The sequence below is a fragment of the Festucalex cinctus genome, chromosome 16 (genome assembly GCF_051991245.1).
Source record: "Festucalex cinctus isolate MCC-2025b chromosome 16, RoL_Fcin_1.0, whole genome shotgun sequence".
Classification (NCBI taxonomy): Eukaryota; Metazoa; Chordata; class Actinopteri; order Syngnathiformes; family Syngnathidae; genus Festucalex; species Festucalex cinctus.
The window spans coordinates 15,198,932-15,222,327 of NC_135426.1; the positions used below are offsets into that span (position 1 = coordinate 15,198,932).

At 42.4% G+C, this 23,396-nt stretch overlaps 1 protein-coding gene across 6 annotated transcripts; it reads left to right on the top strand.

Moving 5' to 3' along the window:
• The first annotated feature begins 192 nt into the window (after nt 1-192).
• dennd4c (DENN/MADD domain containing 4C) lies at nt 193-21,742 on the top strand. Of its 6 annotated transcripts, XM_077499502.1 has the most exons (35): nt 193-517; nt 5,964-6,276; nt 6,501-6,753; nt 7,706-7,775; nt 7,864-8,033; nt 8,286-8,527; nt 8,609-8,675; nt 8,760-8,818; nt 9,184-9,328; nt 9,637-9,812; nt 9,889-9,989; nt 10,051-10,275; nt 10,987-11,132; nt 11,316-11,354; nt 11,546-11,676; nt 12,711-12,843; nt 12,930-13,136; nt 13,236-13,364; nt 13,451-13,598; nt 13,692-13,817; nt 13,920-14,015; nt 15,085-15,216; nt 15,283-16,340; nt 16,530-16,722; nt 17,593-17,690; nt 17,767-17,942; nt 18,025-18,180; nt 18,269-18,464; nt 18,559-18,669; nt 19,122-19,259; nt 19,336-19,453; nt 19,606-19,762; nt 19,823-19,887; nt 19,986-20,135; nt 21,348-21,742. In XM_077499502.1, the coding sequence occupies exons 2-34, from the start codon at nt 5,978-5,980 to the stop codon at nt 20,120-20,122; spliced, it is 5,697 nt and encodes a 1,898-aa protein (XP_077355628.1). In that variant the 5' UTR covers nt 193-517; nt 5,964-5,977; the 3' UTR covers nt 20,123-20,135; nt 21,348-21,742. The 6 variants fall into 6 exon arrangements, with proteins under 6 accessions (XP_077355628.1, XP_077355629.1, XP_077355627.1 ...); XM_077499503.1 differs by having other exon boundaries at nt 13,695-13,817; nt 19,986-21,742; XM_077499501.1 differs by having other exon boundaries at nt 194-517; nt 19,986-21,742.
• The last annotated feature ends 1,654 nt before the right edge of the window (nt 21,743-23,396 follow it).

The following is a 23,396-nucleotide window of genomic DNA, read 5'->3' on the forward strand; positions in this document are numbered from 1 at the left end:
ATTTTAAGTTGATTTTTTTTTTTTTTTGTGACAAATTATTAAAATCGATATGTTACATTTCAGAGTCAGTACTTTTACTTAAAGAGTTGTAACTGTACAAACGTAAGACTGACAATGCCGCGAAGTGATTTTGAAAAAATGTGAATTTCCGCTACATGGCTGTACTTTGAAATCCCAAACCGGAAAAAGCACACTCGACTGCTTGACAGAGCCTGCGCGTGTCCCCTCGCCTTCTCTCCTGTCGACTCTGGGCGGTTCCGTCCTGGCTGAGAGCTTCCGAGGAAGAAAGCGCAGCAACAAAAACTACCAGCGCAGAGACAAACATGGCGCCGGCGTGGCCCAGAAAGAGCCGCGGTTGAAAAGTGTGGCAAACTTAAGTCACCCACCAGCAAACTTTCATTCGGGACCGAGCGTCGAGTTAAAAGCGCGCCCGTCCGAAGTACGGAACTTGGCGAGCGGGCTAACCAGCAACTTGCTTACATGTCAACATTGTCTCTCACGGCGGTGTAAACAGCCGGTAAGTACCGACGTATTCATATCGAGCGTCCACTTATGAGACACTTTAGCGATTGCAAGTACAGGCGAGACGACTTTTTGAGCTTCTTTAGCTACTTCCACCGTTCGACTGAAAGTGGAGACGCTCAGCCACGTATCCACAAGTGCACAATTGTGTTCATGTGAATGTTGTTTATTTCCTACAATTACATTGACCTATGGGGCGTTTCTTGGCCCCCTGGGGTCACAGGCAAGAAGGCCTCACCACTGAAAAACAAGACAAGAAATGGGCAAGCATTTTACCAAATAATTTTAAAATAGCTTGTCTACATTAAAATCAAACTTTAGACGTATTGCATAAACAGCAAAATAGATAAACGCTTGAAATGTGCCAAACAAATGTGATGTGGGAGATTCCCAAACCTGGTCGTTCACCATGATGTAACACCACTAGTAAACAAACATGGGAACTTGGATGTGCAAGGCAAAACTGTAAATAGCACTATATACCTTATTTGTTTACAAGTAGGCCTACAATACAAAAACTTGCATTTGTTTTTGTTTTTTTCTTAATTTAATTATGTCATAGATTGTTGATGACATTACCAAAATTAAATTAAATTGTAATCAAAAACCTTTGACTAACTAAATCAAAAATTGCTGTTAAAATGAACTTGCCACCAAGCAGCCCTTTGCGGGGACTTCCCGACTAACTGTAGTTGCAGTATATACAGCAGAACAATTGTTTTGTCATTGATTCGGGCCGGTGTCATCCGTCTCTCAGAGGCCCCTTTGGATCGCCGCCCTAGGCTTTTTTCTGCATTGCATTGCCTGCCCTGTTGCAACGTCTCGTCTCTACGTTGACCTAGTTATGTGGTTTGGATGCAACGGTTGGAAATATAACACCTCCACTCCCTCCCCTCTCTCCTGGCCAGCCGACTGGCCCACCCTGTGACGCCTGATTGCATTGTTGCCTTGCAGGTGTTTGCTCTCAGGCTCATTGTACTGCTTCACATTCGAAGTGACCTAAAAATGTCTCACCAAAAATGACATTTTGTTACATACCTTGGTTTTATGCACGTGCCATAAACGGCCACTGTGTTTATTGGAATTTTACAATAATTCTTAAACCTATTTACTTTCATGTGTACCTGTAGCTAGAAAGTAAAGTGTGGAGAGCCTGCACAGGTGCAATGTCTAATAGCAAACAGCCTTTCGAAACAGTCACACTGTCTCTTTTGTTCTTCTCCATGTGTTGTCATTGTGGCATTCTGCTGCTTCTTTGACAAACACACCATAATTTTGTGGTTCACTAAACATAATGACTAAATTAATAAACGGCCTGGAAGAGCTTTCAGATGTTTTCTGTACCCCTGTTTGCCTCCCACTTCCTGTTGAGCGTTGACGTGTTGGCTTAGGCGTGTCACTACCTGGAATAGCAGCTCCAAAGGAGGAGAAGCGTGCGTGTACTCTTGCATCAGAAAAAAAAGAAAGGCTTTTATGTCATCTTTCTGGTGAATGCCACTTGTGGCTACATGCTGTAGGGGTAGAATTTGTCGGTGGTGGTTGCCCCGTTGAACTTGATCGCCATGAAAAAGCTCACATGTCAGGTGGCTGAGGAAAGGAAGTCGGCGGAATGAACAGATGAACAACGTTGCGGCTGCCAAAGGATTTCATTTTTGGACTGCCGTCGCTTATTCAAATAAGTCAGCTGATATATGAGATACTTTTCACTCAGCTGCTTGTTCATATGAATAATAAAGTCATGGATGTTATGGCAAAGTAACCCTAACCGTAGCACCCTCTACAGTTGACCCCATGACCCACATCTCACACCTGCACGCCCTTTTTACACACCTGAGCTGAGTAAACACAAGCAGCGGCTGAAGTAGAACTCCCTCCTAGGTTGTGAGATGTCAAATATTTTTGACACAGACTATGATATATAATGATGAATTGGTTTCCCCCAGGAAACATTCTAAGCCTGGTGGTCAGGGATGGGATGGTATTTGGATGAATGAGGTGAATTCTATTTTTTGTTGCGGAGTGTTTCTGTTGTTTGAGGTAGAAAAAAAATGAACCATGGTAAGTGCGGGTGGTGGTATGCAGGGTGAGCAGAGAGTATATTGCATAAATTTGAGTTATCTCATCTTGCTTAGGACTCCTTGAGTTGACCCAACTGATACTGAAGTGGATTATTATTATTTTTTGGCTGATTCAGATACTATAATCAACCAACTATTATAAAAAATATATAATGAATAAAATAATGTATTTTTTCAACAATATGAATTATAGGCAGAGCATTTGACTGTTTTCCAATACATATTCCTTTAGTATTTATTTAACTTTACAACAGAGAGAAAAAAATCCTCAGTTTTTTGCCGATTTTAACTTGACTGCCACACGTTATCAAACAAAAACAAAACAAAAAACCCCACTGTGCCAGCCAATTTCGAGCATTTTAACTTGTCTTTCAAGGCAAAAAGAATATTGTTTGCCTTTACTACATATAATGTGGGTACTAAATGAAAGATCGCATTCCATTCATCGTAATTTTTAGGGGTGTGAATTGCCTAGTACCTGACGATTCGATTCGTATCACGATTCACAGGTCACGATTCGATTCGATACCGATTAATCCCGATACGAATTTATAAGTCGATTGTTGCGATTTTTTTTCATTCAAATTTAGAAAATACTAATCAGTAAGCTTGTAGAGTGTAAGATTTATATGAAAATGTATTATTTATTTATCTGAAATTTCAGTCTTATAGAGGTTGTAATCTGTTTCATGTTTGAACAGCATTAAAATAAAATATTAAGGCTTAATGTTCCGTTCATATAACATTCTTCCATGCTCACGGTGTGAATCCTAACCCGAAGTCAGACGTTTTGTTGAATATTTTTCCATTAAAAATGGAAGTTTAAAAATTGATTCACACACACACACACACAAAAAAAAGGCAATGATGATAAGACGTTGAATCGGTAAGACTACCGAATGAACAATTCTGAGCTCTTAAAAAAAAAAAAAAAAAAAAAAAAAAAAAAAAAAAATCGATTTTTTTTTAATTGAATCAATTCGAGAATCGCGCGATGTAGTATCGCGATATATCGCCGAATCGATTTTTTTTAAACACCCCTAGTAATTTTACTTAGCATTATTAATCGTCTTCGGCAGTCAAAGAGTTTTAAAAGACCCTTGTCTCACTGGAGATGTGAGTGTCACTTGTAAGTGTGACATGGTGAAATGTCACGCTCAGCTGTTGCAAGTGGACAGACGCTCTGGCTGCTTGGCTCTTTTGTGTGAAAGAGATTAGATCATAGTAGCTGACCCCCCAACCCCCCTGCTTTAGTACCATGTACTGTACTTGCTGTTTGTGGTTCTTCTTTTCTCCGGGCCACAACCATCGCCACAGTCACGAGCAGATTAGGTCCAGTACCGAAACGTTGACGTCTTGCTCGATGGTCGGTCGGTCATGTGACGTTTGCAAGTTGAACCTCGAAGGGTTTATTTAAATCGTGAAAATGGACGGGTTAAAGAAAAAAAAAAAGTACGGTTTTTCCATTGCGGATCAAGGTCAAGGCAGCCTGGCAATGTTGGGGCTCGGTCGCCATGGCGGCGTCGATGCCTGACTATCAGGGGTCCTCACAAAGAATCATTTGTGTGGCAAGCAGAGGGAGATGATGACGAGCGTGTCCACAGTCACTGACATGGAAGCACTCTATAGTGAAACCCTGAGCTTTTTCCTGACATTGTTGCAAGGCGGGAATAAGGAATGTGCCGTATTCCAGGCACATTTCCAACTACCTGCACTCTCAGGAGGGAAGCGGGACTTCAAACGAGTCATTGACACGGACGGGCATGGCGCCAACTTTGAGGCTTGAATGATATGCTGCATCTATAAGAATGACGCGCTATTTCATTTGTGCATGGTTGGTAAAACAAAGTTTTAATCGAGTGCGTCATGACTTCCAGGGGTATTGAAATAGTTACTTCCTCACTCCGCTGACTCACTGCTGGAAAAAGTGAACTCTGTCAATGGAGACATTTAAAAAGGCACTGTGTCAACTAGTGTAGTTTCCAAAACTTAAGACACAAACGTGCTGCGCTGTTGCCCGACACATTTCATTTACACTTATCAGCCGTGGTGTCTTCTTCCAGCCTTAAGCCCTTGGCTGCATTTTCCAGCATTCCTCGGGTCACGCAGGATCTCCCATGACTTTCCTGACATGTTTGGAACAGTGCGGCGATCCCCACGTGCTTCTTTCATTGTGCTGCAGTAACCCCAAGTCTTCTTTTTTGCTTCTTCATTGTATGTGCAGGGTTGCAGGATTCTTTGCTTCCATAAAAGTCACTATTTGGCTGCAGTGTGTGTGTGAGACGTGGCTATGTTTTGTAAAAGTTTCCATCACACGATGGCTGTTATGCAATATGTGATATGGAGACCCCATCTAGCATGTAAGCACAGAAAAAAAGGTCATATAAGTTCCTCCCTTTCTATATCGCAAAACTGCCACAATATATTGTTGTTATCATGTCACGATATTAAAAGCAGCACATCTGTAAAAAAAAAAAAAGTCAGGTTGATTTCCATTTGCGCAGTTCTAGCACCCTCTGGTGGCAGTTTTTTTTTAGTGCAATTTAATTTTCACAAGGCATGTTTTGGCCCTTCTATGTTTGATCAGATGAAGGGGAACATAATTTGTTGATATGTGGAGAAACTCAATGTGTGCTTGCATTGGTGCCTCAATATGTATATTATATTTATATTTTATTATTTTTTATATATAATGTTTTATATATAATATTTATAATATGTTATATTTTCATTGCTTTAATGTATTTTGTGTTTCTTTTTTTTTTACTATGAACAATTTTTTTTACAATATTGTGACGTTTTTTGTTATATATTATATATATTTTATATATATGTTTATAATAGTTTTATAATATTTTTCATTGCTTTAATGTACAAAAACCTTTTTTTTTTTTTAGTATTAGCTCTTTTTTTTTCTTTTACAATATTGTAATCTTTTTTTTGTATCGCCAACCTCCCCGCAATATCGTGATAATTATCGTATCGTGACCTTCATATCAATGTGGCATTTTCCCAAATTCCTCAAATTAATTGGGAATTTATTAGACACATTTCTGAAAATGTTCGAACTTCCACTTGTTTGCAATACTCAAAGTGAAGTCACGAATCGTTTGCCTAAATACCATAATTACCGCGGTAATTTTTCATATGTTTTGGTAAAACAAGAAAAAAAAAAACCCCAGCAAATTTACCAAACAAGTTAGCTCAATTTAACCTTTGCGGATTATGACTTTGATGACTGAGAATCTACACACACACAAAGAAAAATACACAATTTTTACAAGCACAATTGTGTTTTCTTGTAGACTTTGTGAGTGTAAGTTCAAAATGACTTAAAGTAACAAAATACCTTTTCCATGGCAGGTGCACGTCCAGCCATGATCGAGGACAAGGGTCACCGCGTAACTGACTACTTTGTGGTGGCCGGCCTGACGGACAAGTCGGCGCCACTGGAGCACGACCTTTCCGAGGCCAAGTCGAGCGGGCCCAAAGCCCCCATCACCGACCTGGCCATCATCAACAGGTCTGCGGGCGAGGCGGTGCCAGAGGGCTTCACCTGCATCGACAGCACCCACAGCGGCCAGCCGGCCAACCTAAACCACGGCAGCCTCAAGAGCCCCGAGCTCTTCCTGTGCTACAAACGGAGTCGAGGAAAGCCACCGCTCATTGATGTCGGGTACGGGTTCTGATGCCCAAAACAAAACTGAGAATCAACAGCGTATTTGTGTCAAAATTGACTCGAGTAAAAGTAGAAGTACTGGTTCACAATTTTTGCTGTTCTCGGTAATAATGGCCAAAGTTATTAGAGTTAACGAAAACGAAGGAAATTACGACAAAGAACAAATCCACAACTGTTAGAGCACGTGCTGATGTTTTCCATCTCGTTTTCTGGCACGTCAGCGTTTTGTACGAGGGCAAGGAGCGTCTGATCCAGGGCTGCGAGGTCATCCAGGCCACGCCGTACGGCCGCTGCGCCAACGTCAACAACAGCTCGGCCACCTCGCAGCGCATCTTCGTCACCTTCCGCCGCGCTCCGCCCGTCCAGCCCCAGAACTCTCTGGTGGTGACAGACATCTGCGTCATCGTGACCAGCAAGGGAGAGACGCCACCGCATACCTTCTGCAAGGTGGACAAGAACCTTAACTGCGGCATGGTGGGTCACTTCTATGGAAAAATTGATACACCCTAAGTGGGGCATATCATCATGAATCATTTGAGTTCAGTGTGTTTCTTGACCTTGACCTTAAGCCCAATTTACACTGGCTGCGGAAAGGACGCATTGCGTTTTCCGTAGGGCTTCCGCACGGCTTCCGTAAGGACTGCAATTCACACCGCATGCGTTGCGTGTCCGGAAATCTGCTCCCGACAGACCACAAGATCACATGAGGTTCACGCTGGAGATTTGAGTTCATCCAATAACAACCGTGTATGTAGAGTCCTATTTGTAAACAATAGCCACGCTTGCCTGTTGTGACTGTCACATCGATATGCTTTTTGGACATACGTTCTATCCTTGCGGCGTCTGTACGGCTGCCGTACGGAAAACGTACCGCGTCTGTTCCACAGCCAGTCTGAATTGGGCTTTAGGGTTTGAGCGAGCCCAGGTTAACTCATTCAAAGCCAAAATCGCTTAAAAACACTTTTTAATACTTTGTACTTCACTCCCAAAAACGTATTTACAGGTTTTTTGTTATTTATTTATTTATTTATTTATTTATTTTGTCAGTGTTTTCACCAGGCATGTGAATAATAATGAAACGTAGCAATATTCTAATTCTAATTGCTGCAAAACGGAAACAGATACAAATATACTTTTTTTCCTAATGAAAGAAGAGACTTTTCTTTTGGTAGGTTCCACGTTTTTATAGCAGTAGAACACAATATTCTGTGGGCCTTGCAAAATTAGTCAAATCTTGTAAAACAGTCGGGCGCGAAAATGGCTGGGAGTGAATGAGTGAAGAATAACTGCTTTAGAATGTAGTCTAAATGAATGACACAGTTTAGATTTGAAGAAGTAGAGTTGACCATAAAGAAGAATTCTATTACTATGTCAAAATGATTATAGTAAAGTTGAAAATTATTTTTGTTTTGTTTTTGTCTTTCAGTGGGGCTCAAGTGTGTTTCTGTGTTATAAGAAATCTGTGTCTGCGACCACTTCTATCACTTACAAAGCTGGTGAGTCAAAGCTACACACCAGTTCATAATCATCAATGTTCATCTACGTTTGCCCTGCTTTAGCATAATGCTTTGTCTTTTTCTCCAGGTCTCATATTTCGCTACCCGGAGGAGGATTACGAGTCTTTCCCCCTGTCGGAGTCTGTTCCTCTCTTCTGCTTGCCCATGGGAGCCAAGATCGAATGTTGGGCGCCAAAGACCCGAGACCCTCTACCCATCTTCTCCACGTTTGTGTTGACCATCGGCTCTGGCGAAAAAGTAAGAGACCTTGATTCCTTTTTTTGTTTACAGTTTTTCACAAAAGTGAAACAAGTGACACTTTGCTGTACCGTCGTAGTCTAGGATCAGACGGTTAAAACACGCTAAAATAAATTCTGATATTGTCCCTTATTACCAGACAGTCGCCCAGATTAGTACATCCCTGAGTGTAAATTTACAAATTGTTTTTCTTCCATGATTTGTACTCTGTGAATTTGATCTCACATTCACAAATGTACGCTTTGCACTCAGGTGTACGGTTCGGCCATCCAGTTCTATGAGCCGTACCCGATGGACCTGCTGAGTGAGAAGCAGAAGATTCACCTGGGCCTGCTCACCAGTGTCGAAAAGAAGATGATCCCCAACCGTCACTTGAACGCCAATAAGTGCATCTGCCTCCTCTCCCGCTGGCCTTTCTTTGAGTCCTTCCGCAAATTCCTGATGTTCCTCTACAAGCTGTCCGTTTCAGGCCCGCACCCGCTGCCAATTGAAAAGTGAGCTTTTCATGAAAAAAACAACAACAAAAATTCAACACCCTTTGACATTGGATTCATATTTCCCGCTTCTCTCCACAGGCACATTTCACACTTCATGCACAACGTGTCTTTTCCGTCACCACAAAGGCCTCGAATCCTCGTCCAAGTAAGCTGTTCTTTACCCTCACATTGATCCGGCTTTCCAAGCAGTGTACCAGCTTTTGACTGATCGCTCTATTTTGTCTTGAAGCTCTCTGCACATGACAACTTGATTCTCTCCCAGCCTGTTTCTACACCTTTACCCCTCAGGTAACTGTGGAAACATTATTGAGTCTAAATATACACTGCTATTTCCCCTAAGTACAGTCAAACATTTGCTGAACACAACATGGTTCCAACAAATTCACGTTTTTTTCTCCCCCTTTGTAATCGATCCGAGGCTCTTCGCTGATTTCTTTGATGAATTTTTTTAGCAAGCCATTGTCATTGTAGGTCAATGCTGTAATAAGTGTGTTTTCCCTCAGATAATCATGGAACTTTTTATAGCTTCTTCCTCTCAAAACCTTTAACAAGATATCACTTCCTCAAGTCATAGATGGACAGCCCGAAAAGTTTACAGAATGAAGCTTCGGCTGTTTCTGACCGGTCACCTCCTTGTTCTTCTTCCTCACCAGCGGTGCGGACTATGGCACCCTCTTGATTAATCTAGGCTCTGAAAACTGTGCCACGTTGCTGCACTTTGTGCTGCTGGAGAGCAAAATTCTGCTGCACTCGCTCAGGCCGGCGGTGCTCACCGGAGTGGCAGAGGCTGTGGTCGCGGTGAGTAAAGTGGCATTGCCCAGCTAGGCTAAAGAAAGACATATGTATTGTTTAGAAGAAATAAAATCCAAATAAAATTTTGCTTGTGCCCATTATTACGTATAAACAGTTGCCCCTGATTGTATTTCTATATAATTTTAACAAGAAATTGAATTTGGTGATTTTGAAAAAAAAAAAAAAAAAATTGGGACTTTAACTTAATTTGCTTTAGTGGGCCATTCAAAATATATCTTTTTTTTATTTTGTTTTAATAATTGGTTAGTCTAGAAAAAAATAATCAACCAAATTGATCCCATGTTTCTCCTCAGATGATCTTCCCCTTCCAGTGGCAATGTCCCTACATCCCCCTGTGCCCACTATCCCTGGCAGGGGTCCTCAACGCCCCATGTCCTTTTATCGTGGGCGTCGACTCCCGATACTTCGACCTTTACGACCCGCCGCCAGATGTCGTCTGCGTAGACCTGGACACCAACACCATCTACTTGTGCGTCACAGCTTGTTTTGCCTCCCTTTCTTTTTCTAAAACAAGCGCACAGTGTACATGTATCTGTGACTTCCAGGTCTGACGAGAAGAAGCACAACAACTGGAAGAACCTCCCGAAGAAGCCCTGCAAGAGCTTGGTGAACTCCCTGAGCAACTTGCACCACCAGCTGGCGACAGGTACAAATAGACAAAATTAAACCAAATACAATCAAAAACGTCTTTCGCTTTCCCGTCCCAGTTTCAGTCCGTCAGATGGCGCTGACGGACTCCGCGGTGGACATGACACCCATCGAGGCCGACTTCACTTGGCACAAGAAGAAGACCGCCCTGGAGATGGAGATCCAGGAGGCATTCCTGCGCTTCATGGCCTCCATTCTGAAAGGCTACCGCTCCTACCTCAAGCCCATCACCCAGGCTCCGTCTGAGAAGGCCACAGCCGCCGACTCCCTGTACGATCTGCAAGGTAAACAAACATGGTGTCATGGTAACTATCTGTTGTAGTTTTAGACAGATAGGCAGACTATAAACACCATTAAAAAGAAACTATTTTAAAATAGTGTATGTTAACTATAAAATGCATTTTTTTGAAGAAATTGCATGTGAATTCTGAATGAAAAAATATGGAAACCTGTGTAATGAAATTGAATGCTATTGAAAGATGTGGATTGGTATTGGTGTAATATGTCCAATATATGGTGAAAGAATGTGGAATGAAATTGAAATTATGTGGAATAGTATTGAATAATATTGAAAACTAATATGGTACGATGAGGCATGATATGGGTGAAAAATGTGAATGAAATTGAAATGGTATGCAATGATATTGGATAATACTAAAAAAATGGAATGATGTGGCATGATATTGATGGAAAAAACGCAGAATTTTGGGTATGTGGTAATTTTTGACACGTTGAAAATTGTTTACAATGCAAATTGAATGAGCTGAACATTAAGACATTTGAACAAGAATTATGTGGATTTTGGGTGAAAAATTGTGGAATTGTGGAAAGCCTATCAAAAAAATGAATCCAATTAATGACTAAAGTAGGAATGTTCCTTGCTGCTCTTCTTCAACTGGCTGATCAATGTAGTAGTAAAAACCTTCATGAACATTTTTCGACCTTCCTCTTACAGCTGTGTCGATCATCACCCCAGGTTTCTTTCTACCTTGCAGGTTTTCTCAAAAGCAGAGACCGTGCTCACCAGAAGTTCTACTCGCAGCTCACCAAGACCCAAATATTTATCCGCTTCATTGAAGAATGCACATTTGTCAGCGATAAAGATACCGGTTTGGCGTTTTTCGACGACTGCGTTGAGAAGGTGACTGTGAGACCTCAATCAGTGTACTCTTCTTTTCCCCTTCTTTTTCTGACCTGCCCTTCTACACAAAAACTGTTAAGTCTGTTTTTCCCCCCAAAACTGAATTACTGTAGTCTGATGGGAGGCTAAGGAAGTTTTCTCTGATCCATTCTGTTGCCTTTACTGTCTGTCTACCTTCTGCAGCTCTTTCCCTTGTATAAAATCACCGACAAGGGCACTAAGGTAATTGCCTATTCTGGAATCAAACTTTTTTTATTTTGTTAATACTGTAAAAAGGTATTATTTGCATTCACGTTCCTGCTTCTCTTTCCCTAATTCCCAATGAGAATGATTATTATTTTATTGTTTAATCTGGAGCAACATTTTAAAAAGTTGCCATTTCGTACTGACGCTCACACATTTGGACGTTCCAGGTCGAGGGGGAATCATCGGAGGACACCAGACTGTTGGAACTGGACGAGTCGCAGAAGAGCGAGCACACTGTCTTCGTGATGCCTCCCGAGCCACCGGCTGTGGACGGGGACAAGCCGCACCCCAAATATACGTGAGGCATACACTTGAACTGCACTCACTCAAACACCTAGAAGCCGAAACGCTTGAGTGGTTCCTTTGTCAGATGCAACTTTGCCAAGGGAATAAAAACACAAAGGCTCGTTTTGGTTTTGTTCATAGTGTACTCACAAAAATTAAAGAAATGATCCAAACATTATTCTTGAATAATAAAAGTAAAGAATGAGGTGAATAAAGCAGCAAAACATGAGAGCGAGGTAAAAAAAAAAAAAAAAGTCAGTGTTTGCCTGACAAATTGAATTGAATGCCTTTCTTGTCATTGTACAGTATACATCAATATTTGGAGTGCTGCTCCATTTGGTGCAAAATAAAAATAACAGAATAAGTACAAGTAACAAAATATGAGTAGTAAATGAAAACGGAATCAAATGCGAGTCCGTTGGCAGATAGACATGCATTTGATTCTGTTTTCATTTACTACTCAAATTTTGTAACTTTTACTTATTTTGTTATTTTTATATCAAACAGAGCAGTGCTCCAAATTTTGTTGTATACTGTACAATGACAATAAAGGCATTCAATTCAATTAAGTAGGCACATAATCAGAAAACCACAATTCTCAAATATTATGCCACACACAAATTTTACATGCAATATATTTACCTGTTAGCTTATTGCTTCAGCGTTTCAATCCGTCAATCTGACATGGGTACTAACCATCAGCATCAAAGTGTGACAAAAAGGCGGCTGCACTAAAAACAGCAGAGGCACCAGAATTGAACCCTGTGGAACACCATACATGTTATACATATGAATTTATATTGCACATATCCATCCAACCACTTTTTTTTTTTTTTGCTCGACATAGTATGAGGGGGTTACAATAATAAAGAAATCACTGTTTTACCGTCACAGCTGTCACAAGTCGACTATTGAGCGTGCCAAAGTTTCTGCAATGATAGCCAGGTTAAAAACAATTGTATTAGAATAAACGTAAATCACTATTTATCCAAATATTAATTTGCTTAAAATGTATTTAGACTCCTGCGCAATATTTTCACTCTCCAGTTACAAAGGTTTCCCCTGGCTGAAGATGGAACTATTTGACCGTCCCATGGAGTTACGGCCCGCAATTAGCAGCAGAGCAGCGGGCGCCAGCCTTTCCAGCAGCCCCGCACTACTGGCAAAGCGGACCAAGCAGGTGTAGTCATCACTCCTGGTCCCGCTCCTCATCCTCACTCTTACCCCTGCTATTAAAACTAATAGTATGTGCTCAAACCCCACCAGGAAATCAAGTTGGCATACAAAATGGCCAAGCGCTTCTACAGCGACCCTCAGCTGTGGGCCCGCTGTCTGTTCAGTCACTGCTACAGCCTGTGGTTCATCTGCCTTCCAGCCGCCGTCCGCCTGGCCAAGTCCAAAGGCCGCGCCATGCAGCAGGCCTACAACGTCCTCTTGAAAATGAGGACGACTGAGGTGGAGGTGTTGGATGAGGTTCGTATCGTGCCGCAGCTTTGGGGTCCTACAATAATTTGCTGTGAGCTTTTATGCGGTATCATTTAAAAATATCCATTCCTTTCTTCTTCCTCTCAGGTGTGTTACAGAGTAGTTATGCAGCTCTGCGGCGTTTGGGGTCTTCCCGTTATGGCCGTGCGAGTTCTGGTTGAGATGAAGAAAGCCGGCATTCATCCCAACGCCATCACATACGGATATTACAACAAGGTCTCATGAGATGTCTCTCCCTTGTTAAACTATGCAAACGGCGCACAAACACTCTGAAGCCTGAGCGTGTTGCGCTTTCTCCACAGGCAGCCTTAGAGAGCCCGTGGCCCAGCCGGAACCGCAGCGGCCTCTTTATGTGGACCAAGCTTCGCAATGTGCTGCGCGGGGTCGCTCAGTTCAAGCACGCACTGAACCAGTCTTCATCCAGAAAGAAACCCACAGTTGAAAACACAGGTGGGTTGGGCCTGTGATAAGTCCCCACTAAAGGTCCATGTACCAAATGTCCGATTCGCCATTGTTTAGCGCTGTTGTTTGGATCAACACTAGAAGGCGCGTCATCGGACCGCTTGAGTCACTGCAGCGGCGACAGCTCGGGGGACGTAAACATGGAGGAACACCTGTTCGCTCGGAGCCAACACGCAGGAGACGCTGGACACAAGAAAGGTCACATGAGTAAATCTTCCGGAATAAAACTGACAATCATTCACCTAAACCGGTTGGCATGTAATAAGGTAGGAATTATTTGTTAAACCCATTTGTTTCCAACACCCACAGGTAGCCACTCCGATCAGGGCTATGGTTCCAAGGATGAGCTGCTTCAAGAAATTGCTGACCAGTCGCACTCGGTGGACCCTCCCACTGATAAGAGAAGTAAAGGCAGAATGCAGCAGAATAGTATTTAGAAGATTTGTTTTTTTTTTAGACCAAATATTAAAAACAAACAAACACACATTTCCAAAAATCTATTCTCATACAAATTTTTCTGTTGTATGTATGGCAACTGGTTGGTTAAATGGACCTTCTGCTATCTAGTGGAAGAGAATTTAATTGTTCTGCCTGGCATTAGTAGATGAACAATACATTATTTGTAGTAATTACTGTAAGTAATTTTCAGACCAATTAAAGTCTGCCGCTCACCAAGCAACACAGCCGAACGTGACTGAACTGTTGCGCAGTGTGCAGGGTCGTGCAACATGTTTTTATGAGTGGCCGATTGTTGGCATCTAGTGTTGCAGCTATTCGACATTTTAATTGCTGATGAACATCGCAGATGTAACTGCAATTCGAAAATGCTGTCGTCTCAACAACAACAATGAAAACAAAAAGAGCACAAACGGTTGCAACGTGCCAAAGTGACAAATGTCCTCACGTTAGTGTGCTGCAGCACCTTGCTTGTAAATTTCTAATAAAAATAACTTGTAGTTTGTTGAAATTGAAAAAGCATTTTCGTTAACAAAGTAAGACAAAAGTGATTTAAAAAAAAAAGAAAAGAAAAATAACTGAAACTACATCTTACAATTATAACAAACTATAATTATAGTGACAATATTATTTGTTTTCATCTTTGTCAATATCATACATGAGCTTTTGGGTTAATTTTATATTTATTTATTTTGGTATTACTGTTCATCTATACAGAAGAAGGAAGGTAAAACTGTCGATTGAGAATTGTAGTTTATTTTATTATGTAATAGTGACCTTTTTTTTTTTTTTTTTAAATCTTGCACTCAACAAATACTCCATGTATTAAATACTAAAACAAGTAAAAACTCAACTGAAACAGCATTTTTTAAAATGAATAATGAAAGCCAACAAACGTACTCTAAAATCTAATTATACTGTAACTGTCTTTAAAAAAAAAAAAGAGTCAAAACGAAATGAAAACTAACTATAATAAAAAATCCAAAACTATTTTAATGCATTGATATTTTTAAACCAGGGGGCGACATTGCTGGATCAGTGGACAGTGCCGTGGCGGTGGCAGAGCCTCCCAGTCCCATTGACGCTCACACATCTGTCCCCAGTATTGTGAAATTGTCAACTGAGAGCTTTGACGCTGGCAATGAATCAAGTAAGAGGGAAGATGGAGGCATGAGGTTGAACCAAGAGATTGCAATAAATATTCATGTTTCCGCAGTTAAAGGAAAGCTGTTCCGACGGCACAGCAAGGCAGATGTGTCTCTTCCTGATGACGACGCCTCACCCGAAGCTGGCCATGCGTCCAATCAGTCGCACAAGCAGCGGAAGAAAGCCTTTGCCCAGCGCAGCAGAAGTTTCAGCGCTGAAACTCGGGCCGGAATGCTCTCGGAGAAAGGCGTCGACCACATGGCCGGCCAGCTCGGTGCCGACGCCCGCATCCTGGCCGCGGCGCTTTCCACTGGACAGGCTGCAAACAGCCCCGGCGGTGCTTCCAAAGCGCTTTTTCAGGACTTGGAGGAAGAACCTGAAGACTTTCAGGGACTGAGTTTGGGGAATCTACCGACTGAGGAAGAGAAAGATGTGGATGTAGAGTATGAGGGAACGATACAGAAACCGGAAGGGAAACGGAGCGAAGCAAATGAGGAGTCCGGAGTGCGTGCCTTGAACCTGGAGAGGGCGGATGTAGAGGTGGGCGCGGATCCTCTTTCCCTCCTGGTGTCAGAGAGCCAAGAGTCAGCCTCCGTAAACAGCCAAGAGCCCCCACGCTCCGTACCCCCCGTGGTGTCCCGCAACCTGGCAGAGGAAATAGAAATGTACATGAGCCTGCGAAGCCCCCTGGGCGCCAAGTCCACCAGCATGGAACTTAAGCAGGCGCAGGTAGACTCCACCGACGGTCCACCGTCCAAACAGTCTCTGGAACGGAGGTCCAGCCTACCCGCGCCTCCGCCACAAACTCCAACGGGCTCGCCGGCCCACACCCCCAAACGCAGCCCCGCCACCGTCACTCGCTCCAAAACGTTTGTCGCAAAGACCAAACCGCCCGTCAAAAGGACCGCCGGCCCGGCCGTACGATCGTCTTCCCTGTCGCCGCTTATCAAATCTCCGCAGGGAGGCTCGCTAGGCTCGGTCATCAACTCCATTTCAGCCATCAAGATGGACAACTTGCTGTCGGGGCCTAAAATTGACGTGCTCAAGTCTGGAATGAAGCAGGCGGCCAACGTAGCCAGCAAAATGTGGGTGGCTGTCGCCACCGCTTACTCATACTCGGATGATGAGGTGAGCACTTTAACATAGGGGTTCTCCTTTTTTTTTCTTCTTTTCTTTTTTTTTTTTTTTGGTCTATGGACACCCAAGCTGGAAAAACATTGAACAAACCTACCATTTGACTGCCTGTTATATTGCGGACCCCCAAACTTTGGCTTCTTCCAGTTCTTCCGTCCTTGATCTAATCTCGTCTTCCTGCAGGAAGAACAAGGACAAAGCGGAGGAGGTTTCCCCGCCAGCCTGGATGAACACATTTTGACTGGGCACGATATGGACGACAGCCCGGAGAGAGGTGCAATCCCGGGTTTGGTGGCCAACGGCCTGAACCAGAGCTGCACCAGCATCGGCAGTAGCAGCGGCAGTAGCGACACGGGCCGAGGGACGCAGCACACACGTAGGCGGCAACTCAAACCCAAGCCGGCGAGAGCTATTAACCGCAATGCGCCTTATTTGAGCTGTGTTAATGCCAACTTCCCAAAACAATGGATTGTTGTCTGATTTTTGTCATTTCAATTATTTAATGTACCATTTAAAAAAAAATTACTTTTTGGCTCCACCGTGGCCACTATTGGCTAATTGAAACCCAATGAGAACTGTTTCTTAAATATCTTATTTACTGGATTTAATCATGCATTTTGGGGAAATTTAATTTTATTTCACTTTTGTTTGTTTGTTTTCTAGCGGATAACATTTATTTATCCAGTTCTAGACAAGGGAGCAGTTTCATGTAAAATTTTTAGTCGGGATGGGTGAGTACCGATACCTGGCCTTATTTGTACGAATTGGCCAACCTCATGTGGCCGTTTTATGATTAGGAGCTAAAAATTAGAAGAAGAATTTCCAAAAGAGACGTTCAATTGCTTTCTGCACTTAAGTGGAGTAAATAAATGATGCAATTACGATTTTAAGAGGTGAAAATTACTTATGAAAAGGAAGAATTGCATTATAGTTTAAAACGTGTATGAGCTCTCTTCTGCACTACACAGCTCTCGGCAATACAGACAAAAGGTGTGACTGATTTATTTTTTTAATAACTAGGGCAGTGGATCTCGCCAATAAAAGACGATCCAATACGTATCTCGTGATACGGGGTGCAATACGATTCAAGGACTGTACATTTTAAAGTAGAATGATTCAATTTTGTGCACTCATCTTTTAAATCAACGCTGATTTTGAACGTGATCAAAAGCTTAAAGTGTTGCAAACTCCAACTAGGCAGTGTTAAGTTGTTAAATCTCTCTTTTTTTTTTTATTTTTTCTGCAGATGCAACCCCCGGGCGAGCGGGCAAAGCTCCGGACTCTGAGCAAGGCTCTTCACACCACGCCTCCTCCTCCAGCATCTTCCAGAACTACGCACTGGAGGTCAAAAGCGGACCCGAGCCACTTCACATCTCCCTTGCGTGCTCCTTTTCACATTTGATGATTGTCTCCCCAACAGGTGCTGATGTCCAGCTGCTCGCAGTGTCGCTCCTGCGAAGCGCTGGTGTACGACGAACAGATCATGGCGGGATGGACGGCTAACGACTCCAACCTCAACACAAATTGTCCTTTCTGTCGCGCGGCCTTCCTTCCCCTGCTGCACATTGAGTTTCATGACTTGCGCACTATGACAGGGTATGAAAGTGTGACATGCCTTCAAAATTGAGAATGCTTTTAACATTTTATTGGCAGTTATTTGTAGCCGTTCTTTGTTCAGGTTCTACATCAATCCCAGTGCTTCTGGAGACAGCATTCACAGTTCCAGCGGTGGCCAAGCAACAGCTTCAAGTGACATGAAGACACAAGACCATGTCGGTTTCCCTGTGCAGGAACCAAGAGAGACTCTGGCTCACAGTCCTGGAGCACATAAGAGGTGTACAGTTCAGTTAATTTACATAAAGTTTTTTTTTTTTTTTAAACTAAAACTCATCATTGTCAACTTTCTCCCGTTGTGTTTGCAGTCTTGTTCCAGAGCCAGCGCAGTCTGACCCACTGGGTCTACTGGAGCACCAGGCGTCAGCCAAAAGAAGCAGCGGCGGCACGTCACTCACACGCAGCAACAGCATCGGCGGCCCGCTGCAGAACCTGGACTCCCCTCTGCGACCCGGTCATGGCGTCTCCACCACCAGCCTCCCCGGCAGCCTGCACGAGATGTCGGTCGGTGCAAAAAAAAAAAAAAAACGTCTCCAAAGCTTCTCCTAACATGCCTCGTAGTACATGCCTGCTTAACTGCACTGTGACCGACCAACAGGATGGAATGGCGACCAAAAAGCCTAACCCCAAGCCCGTGTCCGTGCCATACCTAAGCCCCTTGGTGCTGCGCAAAGAACTGGAGACTCTTCTGGAGAATGAGGGAGACCAGGTAAGACTGGGTTTCCAAACAGTCACACATGGCTCTTCAACTTGATAAAGTTGAGTTGAGAATGACTCAGATCAATAAAAATAAAATGATAGAAAAGCAAAAAATAAAAATCACTAGGGGGGACTATTATATACAATTTATGTTTCACAGATTAGGATGAATATATGGCGAGAGTATTGTTAGCCCTCCCATGTTTTCTAATGCAAATTTTTTGCTAGCATTAAGCTGGCACTTTATCTAAAACAAACTATTGTGTTTAGATATAAAATGAATTAAATATAAAAAGTGTGTATTCTCTTTTTGTTGTGGGTTTGTTAGTTTTACAGGGTGATTGCAGAAGAGCAAATTAAATCTGGATTAAATTTCAATTAAAATCCTAGTCTTGCTTTTAGATTATCTCTCAAACGATGCAGATTGATAGAAATGTGACCTTGTTGCTGTTTACCCAACAGGTGATTTACACCCACAAGTTCCTCAGCCAGCATCCCATCATCTTCTGGAACCTCGTGTGGTATTTCCGACGCTTGGACCTGCCCAGTCACCTACCTGGCCTCATCCTGACCTCCGAACATTGCAACAACGGCACGCAGGTTGGACGCTCTCTCGGTGTCATTGTGGTTTTTGTCTTTTATCCTGCAAGGCGTTCAAGTGCGTTTGTGTATGTAGCTGCCGCTGACGTCGCTGTCCCAGGACAGTAAGCAAGTATACATCCAGATCCTGTGGGACAACATCAACCTCCATCAAGAGGCTGGAGATCCCCTTTACCTGCTTTGGAGGACCTTATGTGGGTGAAAGTGAAAAAAAAAAAAGATTAATTTTACAGAGTAAGAGTATTAGTTAATTTAAACAAAAATATTTGTAAATAGAACACTGGTAAAACAGGTTAACAAAAACAAAATCCTGCATATTTAGCTTTTTTATTTTGGTTGTTATTAGTGGAAAAGAAGGGTACATTGGCGCCGACGGATCACCAGGAGATCCGCACGCTCCTCAACACCATCGTCCGCAACATCCAGACCAACGACGTCTACGGCCCCATCAACCTCCTGATCCGAGAGCTCAAACGCCGTCCAGAAGGCATCAATCGGCAGAGGTACCTCTTTTGCCTTTTATTTCCATGGCTTGTCGTCTCATGTCTCCCATTCCTCCTCAGGAGTATTTACAGAGAAATATTATTCCTCTCCCTTGTGGCGTTGGGACGAGAGAACATCGACGTAGGTGAGTGGATGCAGCATCATGCCCTCGTTGTTTTTGTTGTTGTTTTTTTGGTGGTGTTACTGTGCTCAATGGACCTTTTTGTCTTTCTTGGTCCGCAGAGGCTTTTGACAGGGAGTACCACCTGGCCTACGAAGAGCTTAGCGCAGAGCAGCTCAAGTCTCTGCACCACATGGATCGGCCACCCAGCGCCAGCGTCCAGTGCTGCCTCAAATCTTTCGGCACCCCGTTCATCTAAACTCTTTTGACAAGTGGGTGTCTATGGAAAGCAATTTGGAGATGTATTCTATGTCCTTGATAACCAGCTTAACGTACTAGTGTGCTGTTTTTCCTCACTAGTAAGATGATTTAGTGCACAAGGAATGTTTTTTTTCCACTATTGTGTGACATTTACTATTAGGTCAACAATTTGTGACTAGTAGTTGTCGACAAGTACAGTTTTGCCTCACAAGTAGCGTGTAGTTGTGCTACTATACTAGTATGCCAAGGTTGTCCTACTCGTGAGGGCAGATGGACCTTATGCTGGATCTCAAAGATATGGAATAAACGCTCAGATAGTGAACTGGAAACCCCTCAGCGGTATTTCATCCACTGAGGATGCAATACTGAGGAGTGCCTACTAGTGGCACTGTTTCTCTGCTGACAGATTATTCACTGGGCAGAACATGACCCATTTGTGTGTTGGCTAGACGTTGACTGTTCTTAGTGCACTTTCTAAAAATATATATAATTTCAAAAAAATAAAAATAAAGCGTTAGCTCAAGCTCAGATGGAGCCCTAGAAATGACAAGGGGGCAAAAGGAAAGTAATTGTGGCCACAATATACATATAATGTGTGAACAAAATGCAGCCACGAAATACATGTAGGCATTGTGTATATGACAAAATACCAACTGTCCATTTGGAGCCACAATTAATTTCTGTCCACTAATTAGTATTTCCTGATCATACGTTTGCAATTTGTGTACATGTTCTATTTATGTTGTAGCCACAAATTAGGAGTTCGTGCTCATAAGCAATTTACAGCTATAGTGTGGTCACAAATTAGTATTTCGTGCTGATTTTTTTTTTTTTTTTTTTTTTTTGTGCGCAAGCTATAGCTATTTTTGTTCCCGTTTCACATCTGGGGCTCTCTAAGTTCACTTGTCATTTGTAAATATGAATACATATTTTAATGGGGGGCACGTGTCTGCCTTTCCAGTTTGTTTGATCACGTCTTAATGTATTTTCAAGCCCCTGTTGGATAAGTAAAAAGAGGCAGACAATCGCTAATTAAAAGTCACAAGTGTTTTCCTTCTACACTTGTGGGCATGTTGGGCTGGACTAGGATAAATAACACCTGATTCACACGTGCTCTTGCCTGCCCATATTTGACGCGTAGTCTTTAAGTTTTTACACTTGCCGCTCTCTTTTGGTGGCATCATTAGTAAAGTGTTTGGGGGGCTTTTTTTTTTTTTTTTTAGTACTGCTGATTTATAAATTTGAAAACATTCCACGCCATGCGCTGCGATGGAGAAGGAGCACGGACATAACCGAACACATTCCATTTTCCAAACTGATCGTGCCGGAGTAAAGATGAGATGACATCACCTCGGAGTCTTAACAACTCGTTTGTTCTCTGAAATAAACAAAAAAACAAAAAACAGAGATTCTCTATTTATTTTTGTATTATTGACATTTGAATTGCAGTCATCCTAGTAACTTTTTTTTTAATGATTAATAACCAATTTAATTGTGAACGAATGAGAGATTTAAACCTGTACTGATTTCTCAAACATGATCTCTCACCGTCCTGTGGTAAAGAATTGAATGTCTACATGGAAATATGCTGCAATAAACAAGTATGTGACAGACTGAAAACAAACTGTGAAATTGGATTTGTTTCTCTTGGAGGCACTGCTTCCAGCAAGTGTGCTTTTTTTTTTTTTGGTCCAATCAGAATTCACCCTCTGTGTTGCCATGTCAAACTAATTTGCCCAGAGCTTTCAGTAATGGGACTGTTTATTTAATCTGATTTGATTGGTTGCTCATAGTAAAACTTAAAGACAAGTTTGAGTCAACGCCACTTGGTGAGTATGAAACATTTGAACAATTTTTAATGATGTAATTGTATTTGTGTATAGTTTTTATGGTTTCTATTCTTGTGTGTGTTTGCAGAGTGGATGAGGAGTCGGATGTGATAAAAAAAACAAAAAAGAGTAATAAGAGTACAATTCTGGTAGGTAAACAGCTAAAATTAAATGTAATATTTCAGCCAAGGTTTTAGCCTTTCCATCAATAGCCAAATTATCATCTGCGATAAAAAATAAACCAAAAAAATTAGTGAGGTAAGTCCACCTTGCCTATTGCTTTTAAAATGTTCCTTTCATGTGTGGCATTGACCAACAGGGGGCGCCACAGACCATGTTTGGTCCATGTAGGTTTGAAGAAAGTTTGACCAAAATCAACAGCGACACGTGAGTCACACAACGTGAACAATTTCATATTTTCTATCACTTGAATATATAGCATAAAATCCCTTTGCAAAGAGGGAGGGTGTCTGTTAGGAGGAGTAATGGATGCGCATGCATATATTTGGCGTAATGAGGGCACCACCCTGTGTGTGTGATCATTAAAGATGCAATGTGTGTGTGTGTGTGGGTGCACATCTTTTCCTTTGCCTGTACTTAATGACACTGCTGCTGAGTCAGCGGGCCTGCAGAGTGAAGAGGATGAAAGTTGAAGGGTGATGGGGAGAAAGAGAGAAAGCAGGTTGCTCATGTTTTAAAAGGTGGGAAACAGGAAATGAAATCCATCGGTCCAAAGTACTCAATGGCATATATTCTTTATCCTCTATGGAAAACAACTTAATACTGCAGCTTACTGAGGAGTCGTGACCGTACCCGTCAATAGCCAAAAGATGGTCACTGATTCTCTTCCACTTTATCTGTATTGTTTAATTGCTATATTGTGATGTTATCATTGTACTCTGCAATTTCCAGCACCTGTGTATCTGCACTCTTGTGTGTGTGTGTCTGTAAACAATAGAGTTGATTAGGCGTTGCGTGGCGGTGACAGCGCTGAGCGGAGATGATTAATGATGCTCTGTTTAATGTGATTAGTGCATTAATACCTCCTGTGATGGCTGGGACTGGCTAACGCTGCGAAAAGGTCAGTAACGCGCGTACGCTTGGGTAACGGATCCTCCAGTAGGTCGGATGACGTTGTCTGCTTTTACGTCACACGCCATGAACATGGAATAGGACGTTTTCACATGACGTCATACGTTCTTTCGGTCTCTGATGGCACTGCAGTTGTCCCGCTTGACTTTTCGCGATCTCACTATGTAATGCAGATTTTTACAACGCACGTATCTATTAGGAATGTAACGATACCGGCAATATCGTGATATTAAAACTGCCGCAATATCGTCGTCGTCATGTTCACGATATTTAAAAGCTACACATCTGTTAAAAAAAAGTCAGATTGATTTCCATTTGTGCAGTCTAGCACCCTCTGGTGGCTAGTTTTCT

Coding starts and splice junctions, on each gene's coding strand:
- dennd4c (XM_077499502.1), top strand. CDS start 5,978: ATGATCGAGGACAAGGGTCACCGCGTAACTGACTACTTTGTGGTGGCC. Junction 12,844..12,929: donor TGGCAAAGCGGACCAAGCAG/GTGTAGTCATCA, acceptor AAACCCCACCAG/GAAATCAAGTTGGCATACAA. Junction 13,818..13,919: donor ACACAAGAAAGGTCACATGA/GTAAATCTTCCG, acceptor CAACACCCACAG/GTAGCCACTCCGATCAGGGC.